General features: G+C 46.8%; 1 protein-coding gene across 5 annotated transcripts in view; it reads right to left on the bottom strand.

The window, feature by feature from the left end:
• Positions 1–20993, bottom strand: part of EFR3B (EFR3 homolog B) — a 113170-nt gene that overhangs the window by 38626 nt on the left and 53551 nt on the right. For 2 of the 5 annotated variants that reach the window (XM_032172404.2, XM_032172405.2), the window contains one exon: positions 12631–12781. The exons of 1 other annotated variant lie outside the window; for it this stretch is intronic. In XM_032172404.2, the coding sequence (XP_032028295.1) occupies positions 12631–12781 (151 nt within the window). Of the gene's footprint in view, positions 1–12630; positions 12782–17513; positions 17551–17618; positions 17672–20993 lie in introns of those variants that run through there. 2 more of the 5 variants (XM_032172406.2, XM_058426149.1) reach the window with 2 other exon arrangements.

Below are 20993 nucleotides of genomic sequence, written 5' to 3'. Positions count from 1 at the left end.
AGAAGAGGCTATTCATAGACATAGGAATTTTCATCAGGAATGGCGAGGCCAGGCCCAGTTAATACCTACAGTCTAAGTAATAACAACAGTAAATATTTCTGTGGCACTCGCTGCTTAACACATCAGTGTTAGCTGTCTCTGTGTTGTCTCTGCCTCAGTCTTGACATCATCTTCTCCTCTGTGTATCAAATCTCCCTCTGCTTATCTCTAATAAAATGCTTGTGATTGCATTTAGACCCACCTGGAAAATCCAAGATAATCTCCCAATCTCAAATTAAGTGAGTCCTTAAGTTAATCACAGCTGCCAAGACCCTGTTTCCATATAAGCTAACATGCAGAGGTTCCAGGGATTAAGATGGAGACACCTATTGATGCATCATTTTCCAGCTGATCACAACATCCATTATCTGATACAATTTTCAGCAAACTAGTGAGTTTAGCAGAACATGTGTTGCTCCCATTACAGAGATGAAAAAACTGAGGCTTAAAGGGAGCAAGTGAATTATTTCAGCTCAACCTGCTTGTGACAGGTGGAGCTGAGCCTCAGGCTTGGGAATTCTCACACTGGGTCCCATGATCTTAGCTCTTTACATTTTAATGTGTATCAGAACTACCCAGGGAGCTTGTTTAAAATACAGATTTCTGAGCCACTCCAGCCTACTGCTATCCTACTGAACAGACTCTCTAGGGGTAGGGCTTAGGTATCTGCATTTTCTTTTCTTTTCTTTCCTTTTTTTTTTTTTGAGACAGTATCTCACTCCTGTCGCCCAGGCTGGAGTGCAGAGGCGTGATCACGGCTCACTGCAGCCTTGACTTCCTGGACTCAGGCGATTCTCCCACTTCTGCCTCTCGAGTAGCTGGAACTACAGGTATGTGCCGCAACGTCCAGCTAATTTTTTATTTTGTATAGATGGGGTTTCAGTGTTGCCCAGGCTGGTCTCGAATTCCTGGGCTCAAGTGATCCACCCACCTTGGTTTCCCAAAGTGCTGGGATTATAGGTGTGAGCCACTGCGCCCAGCCAGGTATCTGCATCCTTAAGTGCCCGCTCCCCCTATTCTGGAGCAGGGGATCTACAGGTCGCATGTACTTGGCCCAGGGTAAACTGGTCCCACAGCTATAGAAATGTTCTGAGGCAGGGTCGGGGGAAGAAAGCTCTCGCAGAACCTTGGGAAAAGCTAGGGAAGCATGTTCTTGGTCAGGGAGGTCCATCAAGGCTGGATGGATGGACAGCCACTTCCTCTGAAAGGGAGAACTGGGGTGGTTCGGGCTTGAACCAAGGGTAGCATGGCTCCATCTCTGGAGCACACTGTTTGCCCTCTGGGGCCCAGGACTGCCTAGGAGGTTGCAGACTTGAGGCTCAGGCTGTTGACCATTCCATTCCCTCGGGCTGCCAGGACTCTTGCTCTGTTAGATATTCTAGTGAGACTGCACTTAATGCCAGTCCCCGATCTCCCGTGGAGAAAGCGTGTGCAACAGGACTATCTAATAAAATAAGCACCTTTTTGGTACCAGGATCTCGAGCCTCCTTAGGATCCTTTGGTTTGATAGCTTGTGGGGAGGCGCTTCCCTTCCCTGAGGCTGGAAGTATGAAAGCACAGTCACAGCAGCCCAGCTAGGTCACCTGGTCAGGGAGTGCTGGCCGTGGGTCCCTGATGGGGCAGCTCCTACAGAGCCCACCCTATGTGGCTCCTGAATCTTCCAGGGGTTGACACGAGGGGGCCAAGCTGGAAATTTTGGTGACAGTGATTCAGAGGGTCTGATGGGGTTTTTCCCGGGGGCCCTGGTCAAAGGACCACACCTATTGTGGAAGTCCACCTCGCAATGTGCCAATGTCTGGCTGAGATGAGGTTGGGAATCTTGGGTTTTAGAGTGAGTAAGGCCTTTTCCCTCTTAAAGGGGCAGTGTAGTGTTATGATTACAAGAAGGGGTTTGCAGCCAGACCACATATTTGAATCCTAATTATTAGTAGGGTGATCTGGGACAAGCTTGTCTCAGCTTACTTAAAGCTCCCTGTGCCTCAGTTTCCCTGTCTTTCAAACAGGGGTAACCCAAGCACCTGCCTTGTAGGCTTGGTATGACCAGAACTCTACCTGCCTCACCTGTCACAGTTAGGCACTGCCTCCTCATTTTCTCCCCCAGTGCATTTTTGGCCTGTCATCAATACTCCATGAATTTCCACTGGGCCCATTTACCTGTGTGACTGGTCACTATTTCTTTCTTTTTTTTTTTTTTTTTTTGAGACGGAGTCTCGCTCTGTCGGCCCAGGCTGGAGTGCAGAGGCGCGATCTTGGCTCACTGCAAGCTCCGCCTCCCAGGTTTACGCCATTCTCCTGCCTCAGCCTCCCGAGTAGCTGGGACTACAGGTGCCCACCACCATGCCCGGCTAATTTTTTGTATTTTTAGTAGAGATGCGGTTTCACCATGTTAGCCGGGCTGGTCTCGATGTCCTGACCTCGTGATCTGCCCGCCTCGGCCTCCCAAAGTGCTGGGATTACAGGCGTAAGCCACCGTGCCCGGCCTGGTCACTATTTCTTTAAATGCATAATACGGCGGGAACTTCTTGTTTCACCCCTACAATTGTGAATTCAGACTTTACAGATGACTTTTATTAAAATGCGAGTTCTAATGCATGAGATCATGAAAGATCATGGTTTTTTGTTTGGTTGGTTATTTGTTTTTTGTTTTTTTGTTTTTTTTGTTTTTAAGATATAGCAATGATGAGGAAAGTCGCCATAGCAACAAACTGAAGATTTCTAACATGTGACATCTCAAAGGCGAGGGGCACTGCTAGGGCCATCCTTTCAAGATCAAAGTTTCAGCTTTTTATACACAACAAAAGCGCCAAGCTTGCTGGAGTGATCACCCACCCTGTAGTATAGGCAGCCAGGGGGCAAAATGATGTGAAAACTGAGGGTTACTAAGGGTCAATAGAGAGCAAAAGCTCCAAAGACTGGCCTTGCAGGAACAGCTCTCCCCCGGTCTTATCACAGGCCAAGTCTCTCCAAACAGAAGACAGCCATTCCCTCTTCTATAGGTGGCCTTCTGAACCAACCAACTTCCTGCTGTCAGTGACAGAACTATAGTTAAAAATATTGGGCATACATAAAACCCAACTCTCTGAGTTCAAGGACTGAAGACCTTTTTGCTGCATTTACCTACACAGAGAGAAAGGAGAACTGCTTCTTTGCTTCACTAGACTTAATCTGGGTAGAAAAATCAGCACCAAAAAACACTGCCCAAATTTAAGAAAAGTCCTAGCTGGAAAGCAGATCTTGCCAACCACATGGTTTTGAGTTTACCGTTGCCTGTCCCTTTCTCCCCACTGCCCTTGTTTATAGCAATTCCCTGGAGCAGTTTTCACTGTAGCCAGAGGCACAGTCCATCCCATCTTAACTGGATCATGTCCTGCCAACCTCCTGACTACCAGCCAAGGCATAGTAATTCCCCAGATGTATGACATACTCTCCTGTTCACCCACATTACACAGTCCCTCCTTCAAGACTCTTTGCAAAACTGGCTGTGGTTTTAAGGACTCCTGGGAAAGTCTAGTCCTTGCTGGCCCCAGGACGCCATCCCTGCTGGCCCCGGGCAGCCCCATTTGCTGGACTCCAAGGACGGCACTCAGGAAGCACAGACCTTGGGGAACACCAGCTGGCCGCCTCTGCTCTCACAGCCTGTCCCTTGCTGGGACTGAGCCCCATGCCTTGGGCCGTTCCACTACCCTTGCAGTTCTGACCTCACCTGACTTCACAGAACCCACCTCCGGCCTGCTGGCCTCCAGCAGTGCTGATTTTTGAACGAAAGTGCTGAAAATTGGGGCATATCCAGTCTACAGATGACAGTTAAAACCACAAGAGTTGATGAAATTGTCCAGGGGCAGCATATCCAGTGAGAAGAGGGTAGAGCACAGAGCCTTGGAGACCACAGACACTCAGGGAGATGAGGAAAAAGAGAATTATTTGAAGGACACTGTCTTGGCTTCCTGTGGCTGCTGTAACAAGTTACCACAATTTAGTGGCTTAAAACAGCACATGCTTATTATCTGAGTTCTGGAGCTCAGAAGTCTACAATAGTTCTGCATGGCCCTATTCCTTCTGGGGGTTCTAGGGAGCATCCATTTCCTCAGACTTTCCAGCTTCCAGAAGCCACCTCCATCCTTTGGCTTGTGCCCCCTTCTTCATCTTCAAAGCCAGCAGCAGGGCGTCTTCAGATCTCTTTGTCTCTGTCCCTCTGCTTCCATCATCACGTCCCCTTCTGTCCGACTCTGATCCTCCTATGTCCCTCTTATAATGACCCTTGAGATTATATCAGGCCCACCTGGATTATCCAGGATAATCTCCCCCAGCTCGAGATTCTTAACTTGATCATATTTGCGAAGTCCCTTTTGTCATATAAGGTGGCATTCACAGGTTCCAGGGATTAGGACATAGGCAACCGTGGGATGGGGGCATCATTCAGCCTACCACAGAAACTAAGCAGGGCAAGTCTGGTGGGAAGAGTTGGAGTGACAGGCCTGAGGAAGCCAAGGGAGTGTGAAGAAGGGTGCGATCACCGGGGGAAATGGGCGCGATCCCCAGGGAGAAATGGGCGTGATCCCCGGGGGGAAATGGGCGCGATCCCAGGGAGAAATGGCCGCGATCCCAGGGGGAAATGGATGCGATCCCAGGGGGAAATTGATGCAATCCCAGGGAGAAATGGGCGCGATCCCCAGGAGGAAATGGGTGCGATCCCAGGGAGAAATGGCCACGATCCCAGGGGGAAATGGATGTGATCCCAGGGGGAAATGGGCGCGATCCCCAGGGGGAAATGGGTGCGATCCCAGGAAGAAATGCCACCAAAAGATAAAAACATGAGAGGCAAGGTGGGTGGGGAGTGGGTTATTTTCATGGTTTCCACAGATTCTAACTGCAAAGATAAAAATGTAATTTTACAATGGAGAGGGGTGGCTGGCACACCCTAGGCCGGGATCACACTTGGCGTCTGTAAAGGTGGGACACAGACATTTGTGCCTCCTGCTGTGATACCCGGTATAGCAACCCAAAACCCCCATTAAGTATTATAGCCAAAAGTAGTTACCTGCATCCAATCAAACCTTCAGATCTAATTCCAGTTTGCAGGAAATACAAGAGACAGGAGAGTCAGATAAGTGACACCGCAGCAAAGAACCAGACAAATCCAGAATGGGAGGCATTCTACAAAGCAACTGACCTGCCCTCTTCAAAAAGTCAATGTCATGAATAAAAGAGGGGCAGAGAGAGAGGTTGGGAAGCTGCTAAGAGAGGTAAGGGACGTAGAAAACAGAGAAATAGTCTTTACTAAGTTCTGATTTGAAAAAGGATAGCAATGTAGACAATGGGGGACAATTAGGGAAATCTGGATTTGGATGACATATTAAAATAAGATCAGGGAATGACTCTTGATTTTCTCAGGCAAGCTAATGGCATTTTGTAGTTATGCAGGAGAATGTAATTTTTTTGTTTTTCTCTTGTTTATTAATATAATTTATTTCTACACTGCAAGAGACTTGAACTTGTGTTTAGATTGAGGGAAGGAATCAAAGCAAGGCAAAGGGTGGAGATGGGGAGGGGGCAGAAAGAATGGATCCAGGGAGGCTCCGGAAGGGCTGGGAACCCTTTGGAGAGGAAGAAGATGGACACAGGAAGTGGAAGAAGCCCCCTGGGACAGCTCCCATTTCCCGAGTGGGAGAAGAAGGGAAAGGCATCTTGAGACTGAAGAAGCTGATTTGGGAGGGGAGTTTAGGGGAAAATGGAAGGTTTGTAAGGACCACTTGGAGGACGTGAGAGGAGGCTGCCTGAAAGCCCAGGTAAATTCCTAACACACGTATGTGTAGAGGCCCCAATCCACAGGCCGTGTGGTTTTCTGAAGTGGGGGCATTAGGGTAGACAAGGCCGGGTGGCTGTGCAGGCCCCAGGAGGGTAAGGCAGGTGGACAGAGGGTGTCCTGAGGGCCCGGGAGGGTGGCAGAGGAAGGGAGTCTCAGCAAGAGCCGGAGCTTGGAGCGAAATGAGGAGACCCAGGGAGGTGAGATCTCATGAGGGGCAGGGGAGCAAGGGAGCAAGATGGGGGGGAACAGGGTGCTGCACAGCCTGAGTCACAAGGAGGGATGTCTCCAGGATTCCCATGACCCTGGCCTGCTGCAGGAGAGCCGCCCTCCCCCTCACCTGCTGGGTGACTCGCTTTGCACCAGCCTCCAAGTGGGCTTGGTTTGAGGTTGTGGCACAGTAAAAGCATAAATGCCTGTGTGCCATTGACTCTGGGTTACTCAGAGTACAACTTTTAAAAAAATTGAAGTAAAATTCACGTAACATAAAATTAGCCATTTTAAAGTGCCCAATTCAGTGGCATTTAATCCATTCACAATGTTCTGCAACCAAAACATTTTCCTCACCCCAAAAGGAAACCCTATACCCACTCAGCAGTCCCTCCCCGTTCCTCTCTCCCCCTTCACCTGGCAAACACAAATCTACTTCCTGTCTCTACGGGTTTACGTAATTGAATATCTCATATAAATGGGACGATAAATATGTGACCTTTTGGGTTGTTTCTACCTTTCAGCCCTTGTGAATAATGTTGCTATGAACAATTGTATACAACTATTTGTTTGAGAACCTGCTGTTAATTATTTTGGGTATATACCCAGTGGAATTGCTGGGCCATATAATTCCATATGTTGGACTTTTTGAGGAAGCACCAAACTATTTTCCATAGGCGCTGCACCATTCTACATTTCCACCAGCAATGTATGATGGTTCCGGTTTCCACACATCCTTGCAAACATTTGCCATCTTTTGTGTGTGGGACTGTGTTTTTAACTGCCATCTTAGTGGGTGTGCAGTGGTGTCTTCTTGTGGTTTTGATTTGTATTTCCTTAATGATTAGCGATGTTAAGGATCTTTTCATGTGCTTCTTGCCATTTGTATATCTTTTTTTGGGAAAATGTCTCTGAGAGTTCTTTGCCCATTTTTTTTTTTTTTTTTTTTTGAGACGGAGTCTCGCTCTGTCGCCCAGGCTGGAGTGCAGTGGCGCAATCTCGGCTCACTGCAAGCTCCGCCTCCTGGGTTCACGCCATTCTCCTGCCTCAGCCTCTCCGAGTAGCTGGGACTACAGGCGCCCGCCACCACGCCCGGCTAATTTTTTGTATTTTTAGTAGAGACGGGGTTTCACTGTGGTCTCGATCTCCTGACCTCGTGATCCGCCCGCCTCGGCCTCCCAAAGTGCTGGGATTACAAGCGTGAGCCACCGCGCCCGGCCTCTTTGCCCATTTTTAATTGGGTTGTTTTTTTTGTTGTTAAGTCTTAAGAATTATTTGTGTATTCTGGTTATTGAACCCTTATTAGATATATGATTGGTAAATATTTTCTCCTATTCTGTGGGTTATCTTTTTACTATCTTGATTGTGTCCTTTGGTGCATACAAGTTTTAATTTTTTTTTTTGAGACAAAGTCTTACTTTGTCATCCAGGATGGAGTGCAGTGGAGCAATCTCGGCTCACTAAAACCTTCGCATCCTGGGTTCAAGCAATTCTCCCACCTCAGCCTCCCAAGTAGCTGGGATTACAGGCATGCACCACCACACCCCGGCTGAATTTTGTATTTTTAATAGAGATGGGGTTTCATAATGTTGGCCAGGCTGGTCTGGAACTCCTGACCTCAAGTGATCCACCCACCTCGGCCTCCCAAAGTGCTGGGATTATAAATGTAAGCCACTGTGCCCAAAGTTTTAAATTTTGATGAAATCCAATTTATCTATGTTGTTTCTATAGTAGCTTTTGCTTTTGATATCATATATAAAAATCCATTGCCAAGTCCAAGATCATAAAGACTTATCCCTATAGTTTCTTCTAAGAGTCTTATAGTTTTAGCTCTTACATTTAGGGCTTTGATCTATTTTGAGATAATTTTTGTGTGTGGTGTGAGAGAGAAGTGAAAGTATAAACTTTCAATCTATGAATCTTCACAATATTTTACCGTCTGTATACATTAGAATAATATATTAGATTGTTTATGTAGAGAATCGCGGCATCATCAGATTTAATATTTTTAGTTTATCATTAGTAAGTGCCCTTAAAAAGTCAGGATATGTGGTGATTGACACTGTCCCCAAGACATGCATCTGGACCCAGCATGCAATGAGGCAGTTGTGCAGAAGTGAATCCCCAGTGAGTAAGGAGCTTAGCTGGCCCTGCCTCCCCATCTTCTCCCAGCTTTTCCAGTCCCTCATCATGATCCAAAGCCCAGGTATTCTCATTAAGGGCTGGAAAGCATCACTTAAATTTTCGCTGGGCACGGTGGTTCACACCTGTAATCCCAGCACTTTGGGAGGCTGAGGCAGGTAGATCACTTGAGGTCAGGAGTTTGAGAAGAGCCTGGCCAAAATGGTGAAACCCCGTCTCTACTAAAAATACAAAAACTAGCCAGGCATGGTGGTGCACACGTGTAATCCCAGCTACTCGGGAGGCTGAGGCAGGAGAATCGCTTGAACCCAGGAGGTGGAGGTTGCAGCAAGCCAAGATCGCACCACTGCACTCCAGACTGGGCAACAGAGGGAGACCCCAACTCAAAAAAAAAAAAAAAAAAGAAGAAGTAGAAGAAGAAAGTAAAAAAAAAATCACTTACATTTTTTAAATTGTACTTTACTGCATGTAATGTACAGGAGTGGTATTAGCAAATTTGGATTTTGTGACAAGTCTCTGGACAACTTCATCCTTGGGGTGATCAAGCACAAGCTGTATGAATATCTATCAGGAATGAGGGAAGCAAGGGAGGGATACAGAGAGGGAAAGAAGAAAGAAAGAATAAAAGCAGGAAGGAGGGAAGGAATCCTATACAGGCTTAAGACTAGAATGGCATCATGTGGGAAGCAAAAATATAGAGACTCCCAGGTCTCCTCTCCAGAGATGCGGGTCTGGTTGTCTGGTTCAGCCCTGGGAATCGGTAGGTTTCCAAAGCTCATTGGTCTGAGTTGGGGACCTTGAAGGGGGTATGGTTTCCGAAGAGACTCTACAGAGGGGAGATTTGTGCTATGCCAATTCAGGGAGCAAAATCAGGTCTGAGGGAAAAGCTACAGGGAGGCAGAGTGGGCTCAGGGTGAGGCTTTTTCTTGACTTCTCACCCACAAGGCCGGGGGCTGCCTTGGGATAGACTAAGTCTGGTAATGGGGGGCATCTGCACAGAGGCTGGGTGACACACTTTAGAATCTAGGGCCCAATGAGGGGCTTCTGACCTTGCCACCCCCTAGATTCTAGGGAGAATATTAATAGATGCACAGGGGCCGAAAGAATCACTGTCTAAAGCCAGTGCTCTAGCTGTGTGAGCACAGACAAATCATCTCACTTCTTGGGGTCCCATCTCTACACTGAGAAATCCAACAAAACGAGGGGTTATGATGAGCTTGATTTGTTTTGCTTTCTCTTCCTTTTTCTCCTTCCCTTTCTTTTGATTTCCTGGCAGCAAAACCTTTTATCCAAATAAAATGCTGCAAACTTCCATACAAACAATGAAAAGGACTGGGCGTGGTAGCTCACACCTGTAATCTCAGCACTTTGGGAGGCCAAGGCAGGTGGATCACTTGAGGTCAGGAGTTCGAGACCAGCCTGGCTAACACAGCAAAACCCTGTCTCTACCAAAAATACAAAAATTAACTGGGGCCAGACACTGTAGCTCACGCCTGTAATCCCAGCACTTTGGGAGGCCGAGGCAGGCAGATCACTTGACATCAGGAGTTTGAGACCAGCCTGACCAACATGGTGAAACCCTGTCTCTACTAAAAATTAGTTGGGTGTGGTGACGGGCACCTGTAATCCCAGTTACTCGGGAGGCTTTGGCCAGAGAATCACTTGAACCTGGGAGGTGGAGGTTGCAGTGAGCCGAGATTGTGCCACTGCATTCCAGTCTGGGCAACAGAGTAAGACTCTGTCTCAAAAAAAAAAAAAAAAAAATTAGCTGGGCATGGTGGTGCACACCTCTAATGCTAGCTACTGGAGAGGCTGAAGTAGAAGAATCACTTGAACCTCAGAGGCAGAGGTTGCAGTGAGCTGAGATCACACCAGTACACTCCATCCTGAGTGGCAGAGCGAGGCTCTGCCTCAAAAAACAAAAACAAAAAAAAAACTCCAGAGCTGGCTATTGGATGAATTAGCAGTAAAGGGCCTAGAGACTTCTATTCCTCCTCCCCCAGGCCCCCTTTCCCCCGACAAAGCCCTGAATCCCTGTGAAGACCCGTTTGGAACTCCTGGTCTGGACTCTAAGATAATGTCACACACTAGCATGCTGGCAGGTCTAAAATGATGAGGAGCAAAAGGACACCCTTCTCAGGAAGGCTCAAGAAGGTCTGGGCTCCAAGAGCCGGAAAGAGCATCAGACAGGGAGAGCAAGAGAAAAGGCTGCCTTCCAAGTTGCACTCTGGAGCTACTGCAAATATTTGACTTAACTCACTGACAATAGCTTGTCCTTATATCATCTTCATTGTCTGCAGCACAGCAATCATTGGTCAACTTGCTCTCTGGCTGACGTGATGATTCACTGCGATGGGGAATTTGCAGGACACTGAATTTTTCAGGCTGTAGCTGACAAAACACCTACCCTGGGCTATGATTTCCTGTGGGGAAAGCTAGAGCTGGCGGCCACCTGCTTCCAGTGGCCCCCACGGATGAACGGTAGCTGGTTCATTTTCCATTCAGATGTTCTCTTCTAGGCTGTAGTTATCTTAAACAGGACAACTAAAACAGTATCTGAAGCTGTTGCCAGGGTAACTTGACAAAGGACTTTCCCCTCAGTTAGTATGTGTGTAATGTGTCAAAGGCAGCTGGCTCCCAGGGAGAGGAAAGAGAAGGGAATCTGTATAGGTTGCTACTCTTGGTCCTTGGAAGGAAAGTTGGAAGACTCTCTTCTGGTTAAATCAACTTATGTAGAACAGGAAAGCAGCTCTGACCCATGCCATAAAAATTCAGATTGAGGGCTGGGTGTGGTGGCTCACCCCTGTAATTCCAGCACTTTGGGAGGCTGAGGCGGGTGAATCACTTGAGCCCAGGAGTTTAAGACCAGTCTGGACAACATGGTGAAACCCCGTCTCTTCTAAAAACACAAATATTAGCCAAGTGTGGTGGTGCATGCCTGTAATCCCAGCTACTTGGGAGGCTGAAGCAAGAGAATTACTTGAACCCAGGAGGCGGAGGTTGCAGTGAACCGAGATTGTGCCACTGCACTCCAGCCTAGGTGACAGAGCGAGGCTCAGTCTAAAAAAATAAAATAAAATAAAAAAATAAAAATTCAGGTTGGGAGGCTAAGGGGCAAACCTTAAACTTTTGTGATACCTGCAGATAGATAAAAGCTTCACTTAAGATCTGTAAAATAGTTGTATCTAAGCTGCATGAAGACCTGGAGCTTAAAGTATGTCCAGAAGGGGAAGGAATGGGAGAGACAGCAAGATATTAAAGACAACCAGGGCATGGGAGTATGTTTAAATGCACACAAGAAGCAGGGAGTTTCTGACATATCTGATAGCTCTTCTCTAACGAAATCATACTCTCCCACGACCACAGCCACTTGCACTGAGACAGGCATTAGCTTGGAGGACTAACAGAGACCAAGCTGAACCTACTCATGGTACCGAAGAAAAGACTGAGGCCCATAAAAGGTAACCTGCTTGACGCTTCACAGCGAGGGAAGGGCAGAACTAAGCCAGAAGCCCTGTGTCCTGCTTCCCTGTGGTCTTTCCACTGATCTGGTACCTTTGTCCTGGGGACATCACTTTACTGTATCTTTGAAAGAGGCATAACCTGGACAGCTTTCAAGATATGCTCCCATAGCGTGCTGAGTGGTGAGGGCCCTGGGCTCTTCCTGCCCTCCAAAGAAAGCCTCTGTTTCCATGGATTTTTACATCTGTTGGGGCCCCCACTTAAAATTATTTGAGTAGAAAAATTCTATTAGTAAAAACAGTTTGGAGATCATCAATCTAAGGCTAAACACATTAGACGGTGTTAATGGTTGCACAACTTTGTGAATACACTAAAATCACGTTTTTTGTGTTGTTGTTTGTTTTTTGAGATGGAGTCTCTGTCACCTAGGCTGGAGTGCAGTGGCATGATCTCAACTCACCACAACCTCCGCTTCCTGGATTCAAGTGATTTTCCTGCCTCAGCCTCCCAAGTAGCTGGGATCGGATTACAGGTGTGTGCCACTACACCCAGCTAATTTTTTTTTTTTGTATTTTTAGTAGAGATGGGGTTTTGCCATGTTGGCCAGGCTGGTCTCAAACTCCTTACCTCAAGTGATCCACCTGCCTTGGTCTCCCAAAGTGCTGGTATTACAAGTGTGAGCCACTGTACCTGGCCACCACGGGGTTTAAAATGGGATGCTTGAAAGTAGTGAATTTTATGTTTAAAAATTATTTTATTATATTTCTATATAAATTATATATTTGTTTAAATTAAAACATGAAAAGGCCCTTTGTTCACACAAAGGGAGACCCTAAAACAAGGAGTGTGTCACACTTAGGGTTGGGAACCAAGTAGGAACAGAACATGACAGTGCCGACCCCGACGTCTCCCTCTCCCCTGCCAACCCCCAGGATGCGGCTAGGAGACCTGGAGCCCCCTGGGCCGCTCCTTACCGAGTTGGTGCCGAGGATCTGCAGGTTGGGTTTCTCCGACTCCAGCAGCTTGGCCACCATCTTGAGAAAGCTCTCCACGAAGAGGTTGATGCTCTGGCAGTGGCAGGCCATGAGCAGCTGGTCCAAAGCCTCCATAGCAATGCACACGTACCTGGAGAGGGCAGCACACGCCATCACTGGCCGTGCCCCTGCCACCCCATGGCCCAACCGGGACATGCAAGGTGTCAGTGTGGTGACCTGGGCAATGCAGCATCCGGGTAATGAGGCTCCCCCACAGGCTGCCAACGTCTGGATAGCCTTTCCAACAAGTGTCTGCTCCAGCCCAGAACTGAGTCAGAATGAATTAGGGCTGGAAGGAAGCCTAGAGACCAACTCATCCAGCCCCTCATTTTACAGATTAAGAACAGGAGTACGGATGAGATAGAGCATTTCATGAGTCAACACAAAGAGCAAGATTGATGCTCACAATAGCAAACTCTAAGTCTAAACTCTATGAGGTCGGGGAGTTATCCAATCCAAGTCAAGAAGTGTTTATTGAGTGCCCACTGTGGAAAGGCTCTGTCCTAGACAGTGCAGGGGGTGTAAGGATGAAGAAGGCTGTCATTCAACTTAATGAGCTGAGATAAATACACAGATATTCCTTTAAAGAGAAAATAAATCCTACAAGAAAATCATGCATGATGGCCCATGAGGTTTCCAAGGATGGAGAGAGATGGCTCGAGTGGGGAGGAAGTCAAGATCTTTATGAAGAATCTGAGACAGGCCTGAGGACCAGCTTTAAGGAATAGAAAATTTGCAGGTGTTGTGTTTGAAAGCCTCAGAAGTTCCATGATAAAGTACTATGCAAGCAATATGGTTGGCAGCATTACTATGTTTGGATGATACTCCTTACCTAGGGAATAAGACAGACAAGATGGACACAGAATAATTTTTTTTCTCTCCTTATGAGGAATGTTCCCTATGTTAACTAAGTCTTTAAATTACTCAAACAATTCCTCTGAAGTCTAAAGCCTGAGTGAACAACTTCAGAAACTAGGAATACACAACATCCAATAGCAAAGAGCCAAGTCCTCTCACTAGATGACTGACAACTAGTATGGTTTGGCTCCGCATCCCCACCCACATCTCACCTTGAATTGTAATAATCCCCACGTGTCAAGGGGTGCACCAGGTGGAGAGAATTGAATCATGGGAGCAGTTTTCCCCATACTGTTCTTGTGATAGTGTGTTCTCATGAGGTCTGATGGTTTTATAAGGGGCTTCCCCCTTCGCTCAGCTCTCATTCTGTCCCCTGCTGCCATGTGAAGAGGTGACTTCCGCTACAATTTTAAGTTTCCTGAGGCCTCCCCAGCCCTGCAGAACTGTGTGAGTCAATTAAACCTCTTTTCTTTATAAATTACCCAGTCTCGGGTATTTCTTCATAGCAGCATGAGAATGGACTAATATAATGAAATAAAATGTCAACCTAAAGCCTAATAATCTCTATCCTCTATTCACAATTCTACTCTCAGGAGAAGCAAAAAAGAGGGCCATGCCATCTCCTACCTCCAGCTCCTCAACCCCTGAAAATAACAATCTCATTTGTTATTCTTGCTGTTCTCTCCTCTGCGCTAAATATACCCAAGCTCTCCCAAACTAGCCTTCACAGGACAACCCCCAGTTATCTTAGTCGTCCTCTTCAATGCTTCTCATAAATCCCAAGAAAAATGCCAAGAATGAAATTCCTAATGAGAAGGAGAAAGGCACCTCTAAGCTCAAACTCCAAATTTGTTCCAAGAGTGTGACGTAACTAGTAATGTCTACATCATAAAACATACATCCTTCACTTACAAAGCATTTGCATTCTAAAGAAAGAGAGGTTTTGTTTTTTGTTTTTGTTTTGTTTTGTTTTGTTTTGAACTTCTAACAAGGAAGCTGCTGCAGACCTTTCAGAAATTATTCTGGTTAAAATCTTTACAGTTTTGGAGTTAAGTTTCTCGGGCAGAATGCTAGATGTCTCCCCTAAAATATGTCCCTTTGCCTTTCCCTGGAAATTCAGAATTTTAGTTGTGCATGTGGCTGCTCATTTGGGACTCCATTTCCCAGTCTCTCTTGCTGTGAGGTAAGACCACATGACTAAAACATTGCCATTAAAATGAGGGGAAGTGGCCAGGGCATGGTGGCTCACACCTGGAATCCCAACACTTTGGGAAGCTGAGGTGGGCAGATTACTTGAGCCAGGAGTTCAAGACAGCCTGGGCAACATGGCGAGACCCCTTCTTTATGATAAATACAAAAATTAGCCAGGCGTGGTGGTGTATGCCTGTAATCCCAGCTACTCAAAGGCTGAAGTGGGAGGATCACTTGAGCCTGAGAGGTCGAGGCTGCAGTGAGCCATGACTGAGCCACTGTACTCCAGACTGGGGGACAGGGTGAGAGCCTGTCTCAAAAATAAACAAACAAATTAATTAATTAATTAAGAGAAAGTGATGTGAACATCAGCATCTGTTGATTATAAGACACGATTGCCCTCTGTGTCCTCTCTCTCTTTTCCTCTTCCTACCAGCTGGGAAGTGGAAACAACTGGAGACCCAGAAAGGAAAGCCATGTGCTGAAGATCCCTGAATGACCTCATGGAGCAGAGCCCACTGGCCCACTCCGGACTGATGTGAGAGAGAGGAAAAGCACTTCCATATTGCTGGAGCCACTGTCTTTTGAGTTTCTTTATACTCTAAATAGCACAAGCACCTAATAATCAGGTTTGGGAGTGCTTTAGAAACCTGATGGCACAAATAAAGGTGAATTCTGAGCAATCCAAAGCAAACCAAGTGACTGATCTCATTGGAAAGGGAAGTAAGAGCTAGAAATGTTTCCTATCCTGCTAGCTGGGAGACCATTGCAAGGCTTCATGGACTCAGAGTTTAGACTCATATGCCCATTACAGGATGGTGATCCTTCTACTTGTAATGTCAAATCATGTGGAATAGAAAAGTACCCCCTGACACAAAGAAAATACAGGGGAGGCCAGGTGCAGTGGCTCACGCCTGTAATCCCAGCACTTTGGGAGGCCGAGGCGGGCAGATCACGAGGTCAGGATATTGAGACCATCCTGGCTAACACAGTGAAACACCGTCTCTACTAAAAATACAAAAAATTAGCCGGGCGCGGTGGCAGGTGCCTGTAGTCCCAGCTACTCGGGAGGCTGAGGCAGGAGAATGGCATGAACCCGGGAGGCAGAGCTTGCAGTAAGCCGAGATAGCGCCACTGCACTCCGGCCTGGCGAAAGAGCGAGACTCCGTCTCGTAAAAAAAAAAAAAAGAAAAGAAAAGAAAATACAGGGGAGGTAAAGTAAGCAGAAAACTGTAAAGCCTAATGGGGTGCCCAGGAAACAGGTCGATGTTGCCTAAGTCAAAATAAAGTAGCAAAAGGCCTCTCTTACAAGATCGCAGCAAAGCTGCCACCACGGGATTTTAAAATGTTAAAGGTGCCCAAAACTCTAAAGTCAGGTTCACATTCCGTAAATGTAATAAAGGATGAATTAAAAGATTCGTTCTTCTTTATGTCTTGATCTAAATCATATCCATCATTGAATGTTAGGCAGATATTTAAAAAAAAATTTTTTTTTGAGACAGAGTTTTGCTCTTGTTGCCTAGGCTGGAGTGCAATGGTGCAATCTCGGCTCACTGCAACCTCTGCCTCCCAGGTTCAAGCGATTCTCCTGCCTTAGCCTCCTAGGTAGCTGGGATTACAGGAGCCCACCATTATGCCTGGCTAATTTTTTGTATTTTTTGTAGAGATGGGGTTTCACCATGTTGGCCAGGCTGGTCTTGAACTCCTGACCTCAGGTGATCCACCCACCTCGGCCTCCCAAAGTGCTGGGATTACAGGTGTGAGCCACTGCACCCAGCCTATTTAAAAATTCTTGATTAGCTAGTCTTTGTCTTTTTTTTTTTTTTTTTTAAACAAAGTTTGGGTGAACAAAAAGCACAGGGAGGATGACTATAGGACAATTTCAGGAGCTCTTTCAAGGCTACGGCACAAGGCTCTATGATACCTCATGGGACAGCTACGCAGTTTCAGATATTGCACAGTCAGACTGCCTCAGACATGAGCTAGCTTTGCAAATCCAATCGTAAAAAAAATTAACAGCAGTCATGACTTCTAAATTTTTTTTAAGACATCAGCTATTTCTTACATACCCTTGAGCTAACTTCTATACCAAGCAACCAGAAAATAAAACAGCCTTTAAATGCTGAAATTTTCTTTTCCACTTTTATAAAATGTTTATTTCTTTTATCTAGAATAGCCGGCATCAACTATTATTGAATGATTATTTAATGATATTAAATAAAAGTATTATCGAATAGTTGTCTCTGGGCCCACCCACATATGGATCAAGGTATGCTCTATCCACAGAATGTCTTCCAAATACAAAGGCAGCCTTGGCTCTTTGAGCTCCTCTGGTGAATGGGAGCCACGCCTACCATTTCTCCTTGCTCCCAGGACAGCCATTCCTGGCTCTGCAGCCTCGCCCTTCAGAGACCATCACAATCACCATCCAGGAAACCTGCTGTGCCTTGCAGACCCAGTCCCAGCATGTTTCAGGTCCACTGTGTAGCGACTGAATTCTGCAGGGTTTGGGAAGCAGACTGGGCTGGAGCCCTTCCAAAGGGGACAGGCTTTCCCTGCAGAGAGACCTGGACACCTTCAGGCAGCCAAGCATGGCAGGTAGGAAATGAGGGCAGGCAGCATGGGATTCTCTTCCCTTATGAATCATCCCAGTATCCTTCTGTATGAAGGGATCTGCAGCATTTCACCATTATTACAGTGTTTACATGACGTAAAGGAAGGGGTGGGGTTGGGCAAGAGAAGAAACTCAAGGCCTCGCGAGCCCCAGGGCTTACATTACTGCTTTTCCTCTTCCTGCAAAAAATTCCAGAAATTCCTGATATGGAAAAACCATCCTTTGCAATGGAAAAAAAAAAAAAAAAAAAAAATTGGCTACTTACCAGGAGTGGAAAGTGGAAAATTTCCATTTTGGTAGAAGGTGAAAATTATGGTAGAAGTGAAACTGAAAAGTAAAGAAGTATAAGGCCCAGTTCTTTGAACACATGATCCCTTTGTTCCTCATCTCTGATCTCAATAGTAAGGATGGAATGTTTATAATTATGAACTTGAGCTTTTCAAAGCATCTTAGATAATTCAAAGTCAATGGGACCTTGGGAGCCCCGAGTCTAATGCTCTCCATGTTTGTGCTATTTTATTGTATCCTTTTTGAGTGTGTCTAATCTGTTACACACTCAAAAGGAATAGAGCCTGGGATCCCCAGGTCAGAAGGTTACTGCCAGCAGAGATCTGATCTGGGCGGGTGTCCTGGAAGGGGTCCAAAGTCATAACAGGTCTGAGAATCTGAACTGGCCTAAGAAAGGAGGAGTGGGGAGTAAAGTCTGGGAACCAGGCTTAGTTGGGGAGGAAAGGCAGATCCAGGATCAGGGATTAGGGTCAGCAGGCAGGATGAGGGAGGCAGCTTTAGTAGGGCCAGTCATCGCACAAGAATCGCTCAAGAGCAGTGGCCTGGACAAAGAACCTCTTGTTCCAGGCAGTTTGAGTGCATTTGGTCAGCCCACTCCTAGACAGAATCTTCTGGGTTTTAGGAGTCCAGAAGTAGGGAGAGAGGGCTGACCTCAGCTAAGGAAGGGAGGGATGACCCTCCTCATCTAGTAGGGGTCTGCAGTATCCCTATCTCAAGGTCAGCCATCCTCCAACCAGGTTCAGGGTCCTTCTGGTGAAATATGTATCTCTTAGGAGTGCTCCTGGGTCAGCTCCAGGGCCAGGATCCTCAGATTAGAGAAGCTCAACCCTCTGGCATGGCTATCTCCATCCGCCAGGGCTTGGTCCTGGCTGGGTGAGAGCTCCAGGCACTGGGGATCCTGACGGCGTCTTATATGGCATTCTGCACCCATCAATGCTCAGGGGTCACTGTTGACTGAGCGAGTCTTACCCAGCACTGCTGTTCCCTCCCCTGCTCTCCCTTAGTTTCTAGGGGACGTACTTGCATGGGAGTTGAACTGGAAGGGAAATGTAAAGAGAAGGGAAAATAGAAGGACTGCTCAGTTTTTGCTGCTCTGCACATCACTGCCCATCATATTGCACGCCCATGAACGATGGCTTGAAATTCACATCTCATCCTCTCTCTGCCCACATTTGGCTGCCCACCGCCATCCCCATGCTAAACACCTATGAGCCAGAGTCCACACACAACTGAAATGGGGTGACAATGTGGGGAGGCAGTGGGGCAGATGAGGGTGGTTCTGCCCCTGGTCCAGCATCCAAGGTTCATGTCCATATGGTCAAACCCCAAATACAGACACCTGCATCACGGCAGGGAGACACAGCCTCTCACCCTGTCTGCATGAGAATATTTTACTCTTCCAAAGCTGCCATCAGTGATGGGGAAGATAATGATGATGTATGTGGCATTGGGTACGGAAAGACAGGGAGGGCAAAGAGAGACAGAATAAGAGATCAAATCTAACAGATTTTTCTTCTCCAAATGTTTATGAACAAAGCCCTCAGTGAGGCCTTCAGGTTTTAAATACTTAGAGGCTACAATGGCTATTTTTAACAGAATGGTACTAAATTTGAATTGCAGTTGTAAGGGCAGCAGAATGATTCTAAGTGGCTCTACTGACTCTAGGACATTTTTTTTTTTTACTGAGAGAACCATCACTGCAGAGAGAGCCGGTGAAATTAGTATTAAATGTTTAATGTTGGAGCTAGCATATTAGTTTTAGGTTCAACCTAGGATAAAGTCATTTTTACTTGCTTGAGTATAATTTACAATATGTCAAGGCCCGTAATACAATCAGCATGCACAGTAGATTTGCTCTTATTCAGGATGTAACCTCATTTTATTATATGAAATGATCACAGAAACATATTGGTTTGGATCCTGCTTTTTACACCAGGGGTGGCTTGATTTAAGATTTGCTGGTGAGGCCTGTGCTTTCTAGACCTCTCCACCCCATCAGCACCATGCACATTGCACTGTAGTTCAAGACCGGCTCCGTCTTCTCCTGCCAGGAGGAAGGGGCCTTGGACGGCAGTGGGGCTGATGGGCAGCTGCAGGGGGAGGCCCATCAAAGAGGGCAAAGTGAGAGAGAGCACCAGAAAGACCCACAGAGCCAGCCGGGTGGTCAGCAGTCCATGTGGAGTGGGTCTACGGCAGGTGTGGTGGGGGTGGTGGGCTTGGCTGGGTTACAGGCAGGTTGTGGAAGACCCCAGAAGTCAAGCTGAGGATGCTGGATTTTTTTCTCAAAGAGCTAGGAAAGCGCAGCTTAGGGTCTATGTGTTGAAGATCATACATAGCAGTATTAACCCAGAAGGACCAGAGCAGGAAAGATGGGGAGCACGGAGACTATGTCCAAGGCTACTGCGATCATCTGAACGAAAAGAGAAGAGCCTGGACCAGGAGAAAGGCTAGAGTAGATGAAAGTAGAGAATGGCTATAAAGGACTCTGTGGAGGCCAGGCACAGTGGCTTGCGCCTGTAATTTTGGGAGGTCGAGGCAAGTGGATCACGAGGTCAGGAGTTCGAGACCAGCCTAACCAACGTGGTGAAACACTGTCTCTACTAAAAACACAAAAATTAGCCAGGTGTGGTGGCACGTGCCTGTAGTCCCAGCTATTTAGGAGGCTGAGGCAGGAGAATCGCTTGAACCCAGGAGGCAGAGGTTGCAGTGAGCCAAGATCACGCCAATGCACTCCAGCCTGGGCGACAGAGTGAGACTCCATCTCAAAAAAAAAAAAAAAAAGACTCAGTGGAGAATGGAACCAACAGGACTGAGAACCGCAGCCTGAATCCACCCAACCCTCAGCCCCATGAGCAACGCCACCAGGAATATCTGAGCGTTCTCCCGACATTCGGTCTCTGAATTGTAGCATGATGGTTGGGGAGCAAACACAACGTGCTCTGCAGTTCATGTTTTTTACTGTGGAAGTAACACATCCACATAAAGAATATTTAGGAAAAACGTAGAAAAAATAGATACAAAACCAAACCACAAAACCCCAGGCACACTGTTCATAAAATGAATACTCCTAACATATTGGTACATTCTTTTTTGTTGTTGCTGTTGTTGTTTTTGAGACAGGGTCTTGCTCTGTTGCCCAGGCTGGAGTGCAGTGGTGTGATCTCAGCTCACTGCAACCTCTGCCTCCTGGGTTCAAGCGATTATCCCATCTTAGCCTCCTGGGTAGCTGGGATTATAGGTGCATGCCCCCACATCCAGCTAATTTTTGTATTTTTGATAGAGATGAGGTTTCACCATGTTGACCAGGCTGGTCTTGAATTCCTGACCTCAAGTGATCCACCTGCCTCAGCCT

Source organism: Hylobates moloch, unplaced genomic scaffold, assembly GCF_009828535.3.
Source record: "Hylobates moloch isolate HMO894 unplaced genomic scaffold, HMol_V3 SCAFFOLD_13, whole genome shotgun sequence".
Classification (NCBI taxonomy): domain Eukaryota; kingdom Metazoa; phylum Chordata; class Mammalia; order Primates; family Hylobatidae; genus Hylobates; species Hylobates moloch.
This window is presented reverse-complemented; position numbering and strand designations above follow the sequence as displayed.